The 11,159-nt window shown below is 30.2% G+C and overlaps 1 protein-coding gene across 2 annotated transcripts; it reads right to left on the reverse strand.

Annotated features, from left to right (window-relative positions):
* Positions 1-62: 62 nt before the first annotated feature.
* D2hgdh (D-2-hydroxyglutaric acid dehydrogenase) lies at positions 63-10,134 on the reverse strand. Of its 2 annotated transcripts, none has more exons than XM_065508676.1 (5): positions 9,993-10,134; positions 2,625-2,723; positions 1,188-1,730; positions 958-1,126; positions 63-897 (listed from the first exon to the last, which is right to left on the reverse strand). In XM_065508676.1, exons 2-5 carry the CDS (start codon positions 2,721-2,723, stop codon positions 185-187), a joined length of 1,524 nt encoding a protein of 507 aa, XP_065364748.1. In that variant the 5' UTR covers positions 9,993-10,134; the 3' UTR covers positions 63-184. The 2 variants fall into 2 exon arrangements, with proteins under 2 accessions (XP_065364748.1, XP_065364749.1); XM_065508677.1 differs by lacking the exon at positions 9,993-10,134 and adding an exon at positions 8,904-8,938.
* Between the last annotated feature and the right edge of the window lie 1,025 nt (positions 10,135-11,159).

An 11,159-nucleotide genomic window follows, 5' to 3' on the forward strand; every position in this document is an offset into this window, starting at 1 on the left:
TCCAACTTAAGAATTAATATATATGTAGATACATAAAATACTAGATTAAAATATCGAAATACTTATTCAGTTCATTGTTTTATTGCAAAAAAAAAACACAATTTGTCAAAATACGTTTTATATACAATTAATACCAAAGAAATTTTACAAAATCCATATAAAACCACAATATATTATAATGAGCTTAATTTAATTCACCTAAAACTTTATAAGGATTTAATATACAATTTGGATCTAAAACGTTTTTCATTTTCCGCATCATATCTATAGCTTCGGGATTTTTGGAGTATTTTAAATAATTTCTCTTAAGGAAACCGATGCCATGTTCGGCACTTATACTGCCCTTCAATTGTGCTGTGTATTCATAAACGAAGGGTTCAAGCATTTTGTACAGTTCAGGCGAGTACTCCTCACAGGAAACATTCAGATGCAGATTCGAATCTCCCAGATGGCCGTAGCCGCAAACACGTTTCGCCATATGACCCACACGTTTATCGAGAACATTGACAATTTCGTAGAAGGAACGTAGCGGTAAAGATACATCATATTTAAAGCAATAGCCATCCCTGGTCAAAGCAGTTGAAATGAATTCACGGATTTTCCACAATTCTTGCATTTTACTTGGTTCGTTGGTGCAGGTACCATCGATTACATCGCCTTTCTCCATAATGTATTGCAGAAAATTATTGACTTTCTCCATGTCATGATCAGCATTGCTGCCAGATGTTTCGATAAGCATATAGAATGGAAAACCTTCAATGGGGGCCTTGAAATTGAAATTTTCACAGCTAGCAGCCAATGATTTCGCATCGACCATTTCGCATGATGACAATATTTCACCCAAATGGCGTTTGGCATTTTTGAATGTCTGCAAAACGCTATCAAATGAATTCAAGGCTGTAAATAAAAAAAAACATGAGAATTTTGTTTCAGTTCAGTTATCCTAAAATAAGTTACCCAAGAAAGACAAATTTACAGATTCAGAAACGGGTGGACATAACATAGCCAATTTGGTAACCACTCCCAAAGTACCCTCAGAGCCAATAAATAAATGTTTTAGATGGTAACCAGTGTTGTCTTTTTTAAAATCCGACATAAGATCTAACACTTTTCCATCAGCCAGCACCTTGAGAAATGAATTAAATTTATATCAAACGAAACATACAATTTTAAAATGTTTCACTTACCGCTTCCACTCCCAACACAGAACCATGTAAATTGCCATAACGGATGACACGCAAACCGCCAGCATTGGTGGATATATTACCACCAATATGACAACTTGATTTAGCACCCAAATCAATTGGCACTACTAGACCAGATTCTCTGGTCTTAGCATCCAAATTTTCCAATATACATCCAGATTCACAGGCTGTTATTCCCGTTATTTCATCGATACTAATGATTTTATTAAGACGAGCTAATGAAAGAACAATTTCATCACATACTGGCACTGATCCACCCACTAAACCGGTATTGCCGCCCTGAGGACAGACAGCCAAGCGTCTATCGTTACAGTATTTTAAAATTTCGGAAACTTCTTGTGTTGAGCCGGGTTTAAGTACCAATTTACTATTGCCACGCACACTGCGCAAAAAGTCCACATTGTAACCTTGCAAGTCATCTTCGCCGTCTTTTAAAACATTGGTAGTGCCAAGTAACGACTCAAAAAAGGTTACATCTTTGCCACTTAATTCAGCATAATTGCCACGCTTGATCTTGTGTCGTACCTGTAAAAGAATTTCGCAATAAATTACTTGAAATTATTATTTTGTTAAACCTCTCTTTAGAATTAGAGGATTAAATATGTATCTTATATAATATGTGAAATGTTTATTTTGTTCTTAAAAGTATTCTTGAAATTCCATTAATTTTTGCCTGGTAAAACGTAAAATTGTTGAGCAGACAATAATTTCTCACTCTAAGTTTTTGTAATCTATAGATGTACTATATAAATATGAATGTGTCTGTTTATTTGTTTGTCTGTTGGTATGAAAGGAACAATAGGCTACTTTTTATTTTGAAATTTCAAGTGGGCGTGACACCTCTAATACCAAAGTGAAAACTGCAAAACTTCGCGGGATTTACTTTGCTACCATTGAACGCAGTTTGGATGAAAATTGGCTTGATTGGCCGATTATATCTGAAGAACTCTAATCGTGAAAGTATTTAAACTTTGTACGAATTAATTTCTTATCACTATACGGAGCTTGACATCATACAAAGCAAACTTATACGAATCAATTTCATATCACTACATGAAGTTAAACCAAAACTGGGAGGGCATGGAACCTCACATGTACAATAAATTAGAGAAATGTGTAAAACTCTAACCATGGTATCAGAACACACAAACTTAATTCATACAGAGTTATTTTGGAATATATAAATAATGTTATAGCTAAAGTCTTCTTTATTAGGTTATTTCCTATTACTGTAAGTAGTTTAACTAAAAATAGGCTGGATCGAAACTAGTTCACTGTAAAAAAACATACGAAACCCGATATTAATTATATACATTTAATTTTGTATAAAATTCTTTCATATTATTGTACTACGATAGGGGTAGCGAAGCGATATTATAAGAAACCCTTTAAAAATCGAATCATTTAATCATAATTTACCTGCGTTAACTCCGGCAATTTCGTTGATTTACTATATGTGCGTAATGTGGGCAACAGTAAACTGTTTTTCAGTTGTGTCAATGTTCTAAAACGCTGCATCTGGAATAAAAATATTTACATATATAATAATTACTACTATCATGGAATAGCAAATAAGTCAATACACACATATTTTGCAATCACTTCTCCTACTTATATTAGATTCAAGTTTGAATATAAAAAACAAAATGACAAGGAAAACTAATTCTAAAACAACTATAATCAGATTCTTTGATAACACCCATAGAACTAGTGGCACAACAACGGTGTTATGATTCTTAAGTAATTATACAGATTTTTATGAAACACATACTAGTTCCTAAAGAACTCCAAGAAACTATTAAAAATTAGCTTTGGAAAAAAGCAAGCGATTTCCTTAACTGCTTCTCGGAACCAGGTGTTTAAATTTTGCACAAACATTGATGGAAGAACTACTTCTAGAACCGTTATAAAGAACTGATTGTAAAATTCTTAACACAAGTTTTTCACTAAAACTTTTAACTCAAGTAATAATTGATTTTTTTCTTTGATCAAGTTACCTTTGTAAAGCTTGTCAGTTATTATGTTTAATGTCAAAAAGTTGGCCAACAATGAAAGGTCTGCTATAAAACTGTTTCCAACGTTATTAAATAGTACCGGGAGAACTTGTCCGTTGATATAAAACCTAGTTCAGGTAGAAGGAATTGTCCACATGACGTTTCTAAAGCAAAAAATTAGAAAGCATTTCCCAACACCTCCGGTAGGAAAGCTGCCCGATTAGGTCAGTACTCGGATTATTTGGTACGAAAAGTTAAAGCCAATGCAGGTTTAAAAGCTCAAACAAAATTTAGAGGCCAAAGACAGAACAGGATGACGAAACGTACGTATGGAAAACATTTCGCAGCTTCTGGGTCAATTTTTTATGTTGCAGATGCTCGAGGGTATGTTGAAGGAATGTTAGGACCAAAAAGCAGACAAAGTTCTTGGTATGGCAAGGAATGTTTACAAACAATTATGTTTCCATTCATTAGACTTCTTAATGTGTTCACTTATTTTTGGCTTGATTTGGCATCTGTCACTATGGTAAGAAAGGTCTTGAGTGGTACCAGAACAATAATGTGGTATTTGGAGCAATTCCTCTAAACTGCCTGGAGCTGAGTACAATGGAGAGATATTGGGCTCTTGTTAAAAGAGAATTGAAGAGCACAAAAAAGGTGTCCAAAAGTGTCGTATATTTTAAACGGAGATGGACAACCTGTTCGGTATTTTATCGGTATTGCCACAGTCGTAGTTTTAACCCAGATATGCCGACTGTACTTCATGTAGTTCTTGTTTACAGGATAAGAGACCTTTATCAAAATACCATTTTTTTTTTGTTCACATACTTAGTACTCACCAATACATCATCGGGGATTGTGTGATCGCATTATTTTTTGCTACTATTTTTGAGTTATTGAATTTTTCATTTGTGATATTTTCATAATGCCCATATTCAGTCATCATGGACATATTTCGTTTGTACGGTTAATTCACAAGGTCTCTTATCAGTCATATTGTCCTAATATATCACGACTAATGTAACCTTAACGGAACGGAACAGCTGATCCTTTCTATTGTGTGTAAAATAGTTAAAGCAGTTATAGTGACAAAATGTAACTTAACTGTAACGTCTGAACCTGTTAAAAACAGAATTTCTTTACGTTTCTACGTGACATTTACTAACGGTGTTGTCAACTTTTTGTTTTTAAAAGTCTTGTATAAAAAATACTTATGCTCAGAACGCTTAACAATATTTTCAATGTTCTAAAAATGTTTTAAATATTTCAATAATATATGTAAATACATAAATAAAAAACAAAATATAAGAAAAGATAAACTCACTGTTTATTGTTGATGTTTTGTTTAAGCTTTGATATTTTTACAAATAAAGCATGAGTGTCTGTAATTCTCATTCACTCTAGTTTGATTTGTATAATATCTTTAGTTTTTCTAAACTTTTCTTTAGAATCTAAAGCAGGGAAAGGCAACCTATACTATTGCATTTTACGACTGTATTAGTTATACACTCTCTCCGCTCTCACCTCGAATCGGTGTTGCCAGTAAACTTTCGTCTCTTTTCCCCAATTAAAAATGTAAAATCTCATATTGTTCATCATACATCTTCAAAAGTTGGGACATTTTTTTTTTCACTGGCAACGCTGATTCTTAAATTGTGCGATAAAAAAACGATACACAACCTGCTTGTTTGAGTTCTCAAGCTAGACTGATTAAAAGTTGTTTATTTCTCTACAATGCGTGTGTACACGTACGTAAGAGAAGAATAAATGAAAAACGCGGCGCCCATGTTTTGCCTTTCCCTGATCTAAAGCAATGATGTTCATTTCATTGTGCTTTCGCGCTGAGTAACAACACACATATTCTTATTCTCTTTAAAAGAGCGTAACAAATGTCTCATTTTTTCAGAAATTCATTAAGCATTGTTGTTGGTTGTTTTTTGAACGAAGCATATCAAACACACGCGTTTCAATTACAATTGAACACAAAACAACAAAGTCAGAAATAAATAAAAAATTTTAGAGAATTTCGGCCGTTAATGTGTATTCTTTTATTTCCTTTAAATTTAAATTACATTCATTTAATAAATTGGTTATATCTGGCAAAAATTCTAAATCTAAACATTTTTTATTTTGTTCTTATTTTAAGTGTTTGACATTATGTTTGCTGGGTAGCTCTCTCACCAATACATTTTCATTTTTATTTTTGAACATCACTGTTCTAAAGCCTTTTGGGAAAAGGGTTGACGAGGTACAGTGTGTATTACACAGATTTAGGTTAGTTCAAAAGAGAATGAGAAAAATGTCTGCCTTTCAATTTCTGCATTGTAAAAGGAACAAAGGAACTAGCATATCCCACAACAATAAATGTCAGTGAATTTATCAACAATTGGGAAATTTAGCACAATTCTTACTAAAAAAAAACTTTTTATTGTTATGGTAATATTTACTTATACAAATTAGTTCTTACAAGCATTTATAAAATGTATACTAATAATAGTCGAAAGTAATAAGTTTGAAAATATTAAATTAATATTTTGTTTCACAAATTAAATTAACAAATTAGGGCCATTATTACAACTTGCCTTTATGTTCGAAATAGTGAAGGTAAAACTTTATGCAATAGAAAAAGGTACCCTTAAAGTTAACTATTACTATTACGAACATAAAGGCAAGTTGTAATAATGGCCCTTAGTATAAAGTACAATACAATATTAATTAATTTTTAAGTTATCGGACCTTTAATAAATAAAGTCTGTATGACAAGGTAATAAATAATATTTATAATTGTCTCCTAATGGGTTAATATAAACATATATGAAGTCACTTCGAAGCACTTCACAATGATGATGAATACATTATGTGTACGGTTTATTTACGGTTATTACCAAAAAAGTTTAATAATTTTTTTTTTAAAATCGCAGAAAAAAATTATAAAATCGCTTGAACAGTATTTAAAACAATTGTGTTGATAACACTTTCAAACAGCTGTTAAAATTTGTTTGTTTATGTCAAAAACATATGACACATTTTAAATGTTCTATAATCGCACTAAAGTGTTACGTTAAGTCAACATTACGGTTACATTACATCAATGGTCGGCTAACCCAGCCTTTAGGCATTCGGCGCAGGTCTCTGCTGGTTGGCTACGATAACACAATAAACATAGCAAACAGAGTAGTATTATTTTATGAAATTTTTTGCTCGAAAAACAGTAAAAACCATTGTGAAATATTAGGACATTATGACATGATAAGAGACCTTGTGAATTGACCATATAATTTTTTGGAATTTATATTTATGAAGAGTAGCTTGATTGTTATATTTATGAATTTTTCATTATTGCGTTTTAGATTTGTTTTTGTGACCCCAATGTCATATATATAGGACGACTTAAAAAACCTCTTTTTTCAATAAAAACTATAATTGCACTGTTTTTTATTTCTCATTTGCTTCCAAAATAATATAAAATGATCAAGCTCAATCAACAGGCATATCTTGGTTAATCAGTATAAAATCAATAAATTCTTTGTTTAATTAAAAAATTAAGAATTGCGACTATGTTAAATCTATAAAACATGCGTAGTTAGAGACATTTTTCATATCTGATTGTAGATAAACAAATTTGAACCACTATTATTGTTATTATTTTCTCTAAATATGAAAAATATTCATTGAATATCCCTAGAAGTTGTAATGTTAGGCATCATGATGGTCTGCGTTTTTCGAATTCTTTGAATTCTTAACTCCTCTCCTCCTCTTTTTCTTTACACTCTACTCTTGTTAACTTCACTATGACTCAAACTGTAGATTTCCCTTTTCTTTAACTTCTATTTTCCTTTTTCTTCCGTTCTGTTATTATTCTCCTTTCAGGTATCACAAAGGGAACGTTTATTGGACCCAAGTGAGCTGAACAAACTTAAGGTTTTGGACGGCTGCCTGAATACCATACCATAGGCATCTTAATTCCTTCAAGAGCATAAACTTTAAATTAGATTCATTCTTAATAACCAAATATTCTTGTGTGGCTTGAGTTGAGTGAAAAAATTCGGTTATTTCAACCGTAATACTTCTTTGCCAACTGACTATCTGTTGCTGGAACCGAACAAATCTATGGGTATAATATAATGATTCAATTAGCAACAAATTTCGCCATCGAAACGAATCTGAAAATTTTAACTTTTAGAATAAAATATATGAAGAAATTTCCGACAAACATTTCCCGAAAATTAATAAAAAAAAATATTCCCGGGAAATTTTTCCCGCGTAGGAACCCTAGTCGCAACACCAAACTTAAAGAGTTTCCAGTCAAAATTGTATTGTAATCATAAACGAAAAATCGGACAATACTAATTCTCTGTCCGATAAATTAATAATGCACACTTTCGTTAACACAAACCCGTTTTATCTGCACTTTACAATGCAAATTTAAACTTTTTTAGAATTTACAAACTATATTTCCTCAAAACTGGAACTAAACTTTTGTTTGCTAAACTATCACCGCTATAGGCAAAACATGTGAAATTTATGTTCCCATGAAATATTTCCCTCGAAGCGAAAATTGCTATTGAACAAAGTTAATGAACGAAAAATAGGAAAAGGGAACATATCTCATGTGAAATATTGATTCGCGATAGTGTTGAATGTGTTTGACAATTAAACTTAGGTTAAGCTGACCTCTGCTATTATAAATATTCCCTAAACTAGACCCTGCTAGAACACAAACTGTTCTGAATAAGCGAACTAAATAAACACTATAGAAAAAATAGCTTCCCGCTAGTATATACATATGTAGATGAATTTTTGTTTTGAATAAGATTGTATTGTTATACGGTGTAATTTATTATCTTCAAATTATTTAATTGTTTGTAGATTAGATTAACAGCAGTCTCTTACTTGAGACTCATCTCCATTAATAAATTTAACTGCAATCTAAATTGATATATACACAAATGTATATATAATTAATATGTCTAGCAGCTATTAAAGAAGAAATATTATTTTAGAATCACTTCTTTAAATCGTTAATACTTTGAAACACCCTTATAAGTTATAAAGAACTTTGATCGAATTTCTGTAGCATCATAAGCTTTATAGGCACCTTAACCTGAATTTCAAATTGAAAATTTTCCACATATCTCTACATGAAATAATAACAGTGAGTAACAAATTTAAGTTTTTTTTATACATACAACATTCATTTTTAATGTGTAACTCACAATATGGGTGAATTCCAAAATATATGTATGCAATGCAACCTTAAAAAGTCGAGCGATTCTTAACGTAACCGTATAACATTTTTGTTGTCGTTTAAGTCAAATTTTAATTATCTTGGTTTTCTTGATATCATTTTGCAGAAGATTAAGATAATTGGAGCATCTTAACGTTGCAACGTTAAGGTGTAATTTGTATGGTGAAATTGCCGGTTGGTTTTTCAGTTTGACAATCACTTTAGAACTACATTTTTAAATATTGACTGTTACGAAATTTATATAAAACATAAACTCAATGCATATGTACAATATCACTCTAATATAATCAATTATCATTATATTAGATAAATAATCAATTGTAATCAATTATCATCATATTATCACTATTAAATATTCGTTCACAATATTCCTTCGCACAGACTTGTAATTATTTATTTATCCATGAGTTTAAATTAAATGTAGTTACTCTGAATTTAATAGAATTTCACTATTACCTTTCTTTTTGACAATTTATTAACAACTAAATACAAAATTCACTCAAACATCAAATACAGTAACATCCAAAAAAAAAAATAACAACAACAAATTGAATCTATTTTTGTAGAATTAAACAACAAAATTATCAACAAACTGGTCGTCATCGTCAAATACCCTATCTTGTTGACTTTTTCTCTTTGAAATTAAAATAAAACATTTGTAGGATCTCAATTATTATTTAATGCTTATTATGTGAACATTTTATCAAACATTTTGGAAGATTCTTTTTAAACTTGAACTCACAACATTTCTTCACGTGAATGCTGAGTGAATATTTATAATTTCTAATAGTGGAAAATCAGTCATAAAGAAGAATAACAATAAAAATATTTCTTATCAATTCACATGTGTTTTGTCGTTTTCTTTGTCGTTTATTTTCTAAACAAAAGCAGGTTTTTGCTCTCTTACGAACAAATTTTACATTAAACGCTCTTGAAAATAAATATGTATATATGTACATATTTACGAACATATACATATGTATGTATGTATCTCTCAGATATACTTATTGTATCTTTCAAATAGACAGCCAGAAACAATATTGCCAGAGGCGTTTGGCAAAATATCCATTATAAACAGTGAAAATAGCTTTTTATAAAAAAATACTAAGATTTCTTTAATTACACCTTTTTCATTACAATTATTTAAGTATCTGCTGCATATTTTATTATTTTAATTATAAAATACGCAGCAGATGGACTGAATATGTATAAATTTGGACTGAATATGTATAAATTTATTATATTCGTGTTTTTTAATACAAATTGTTAAATTTAAAACAAGTATCTGGCATCCCCACCAAAAATTTAAAAGAGAGCGATAAAACATTGAATATTTGACATAAGGTAGGATTACAAAAACACTTAAAGTGCGCCGTAAGTAGGTTATTTATAAATTATTCACTTTTGTTTATTTTATACTATTTATTTAACAAACATAGATAAATACACAGTTTATTAGTTGCAATAGAGTTTAATTATTTTATTATCTTAAAATTTCAAAATTATTTAAATTTGTGAAAATATTCTACATATTTTAATAAGTACCTTATTCCTTCCAAGTTAATTCCTTTCCAAAAATTGTATATGCAATTAACTAATATTTCAACACAAACAGTTTCTATTTAATGATTAGTTAGAAAAACATTTATTCGTAGCAATGTTTCTTATTTTTCTTTTTGTGTGTGCCTCTCTCATTCGTTTAAAAGTGATGTCAATTCAAGGGAAAATAGCGTTTTGAAAATATGGATTTTTGTTGATCCCATGTGGATACAAATAGTTATTCATTCACCCCTATCGTGAAAAACATGTGAAATTTATGTTCCCATAAAATATCCATTTCCCTCGAAGAGAAAATTGCTATCGTGAAATTCCCCTAAACTGTTCATTCACAATAGTTGATTTTGTTCGTAACAGCTGTTTATTGATTCGCGATAGGGGTGATTATAATCCTTAGAAGGTTTAATGTTAAGCATCTCAATAGATCTTTTGAGAACTTATTTTAAAATTTATTGCTAATCAAATGCTTCAATCTAGTTGAACGAATTTTTCAGTTGTGGCAACCAATTTTATTTTGTATTAAAGTAATTTATAAAAAGTTAGAAGACTGTAGTTATGTATAACAGTTCTTTAGATATTCGAAAATAATGATTAATTCACAATTTCATCGAATCATTTTAAAAATATAAGAAAGTGATTCAGACAAAGTTTAAAGATATCTGATAGTATTAATTTATTTATTTTGTATATGAGGTTCCATGACAAATTCCATAAAATTATAAAAAAAATGTTTCAGACAAAGTTTGAAGAATCTCGCAATTTTAGTTATCCAGATATTCAAAACAGATTATGTATGACAATTTTTAGCTAAACTCCGTACAGAAGTCCAAATAGGTATATTTCAAGTGTTTACTTCAATATGCAGTACCAAAAATATAATCGCAAGATTTGAGTTTTGGCCATAAATTGTGTATTTCTAGACCTATGTGCAGTTATAAGAAATTGATTCATACAAAGTTTAAATACATTGCAATTATACATTCATGCAACCTTCAGATATTCTACTCCCGTAGAAAGTTAGTAGTTAATTACTAACTTTCTACGGGAGTTCCAACGCCCACTAATCTAATTCCGACCATTTTCAGCCATTCTATGTACAGTTTGAATAATCTTGCAATTATAGTTCTCAAGATACATATTTAGAAATAACTATTT

The sequence above is a fragment of the Calliphora vicina genome, chromosome 4 (assembly GCF_958450345.1).
Source record: "Calliphora vicina chromosome 4, idCalVici1.1, whole genome shotgun sequence".
Classification (NCBI taxonomy): domain Eukaryota; kingdom Metazoa; phylum Arthropoda; class Insecta; order Diptera; family Calliphoridae; genus Calliphora; species Calliphora vicina.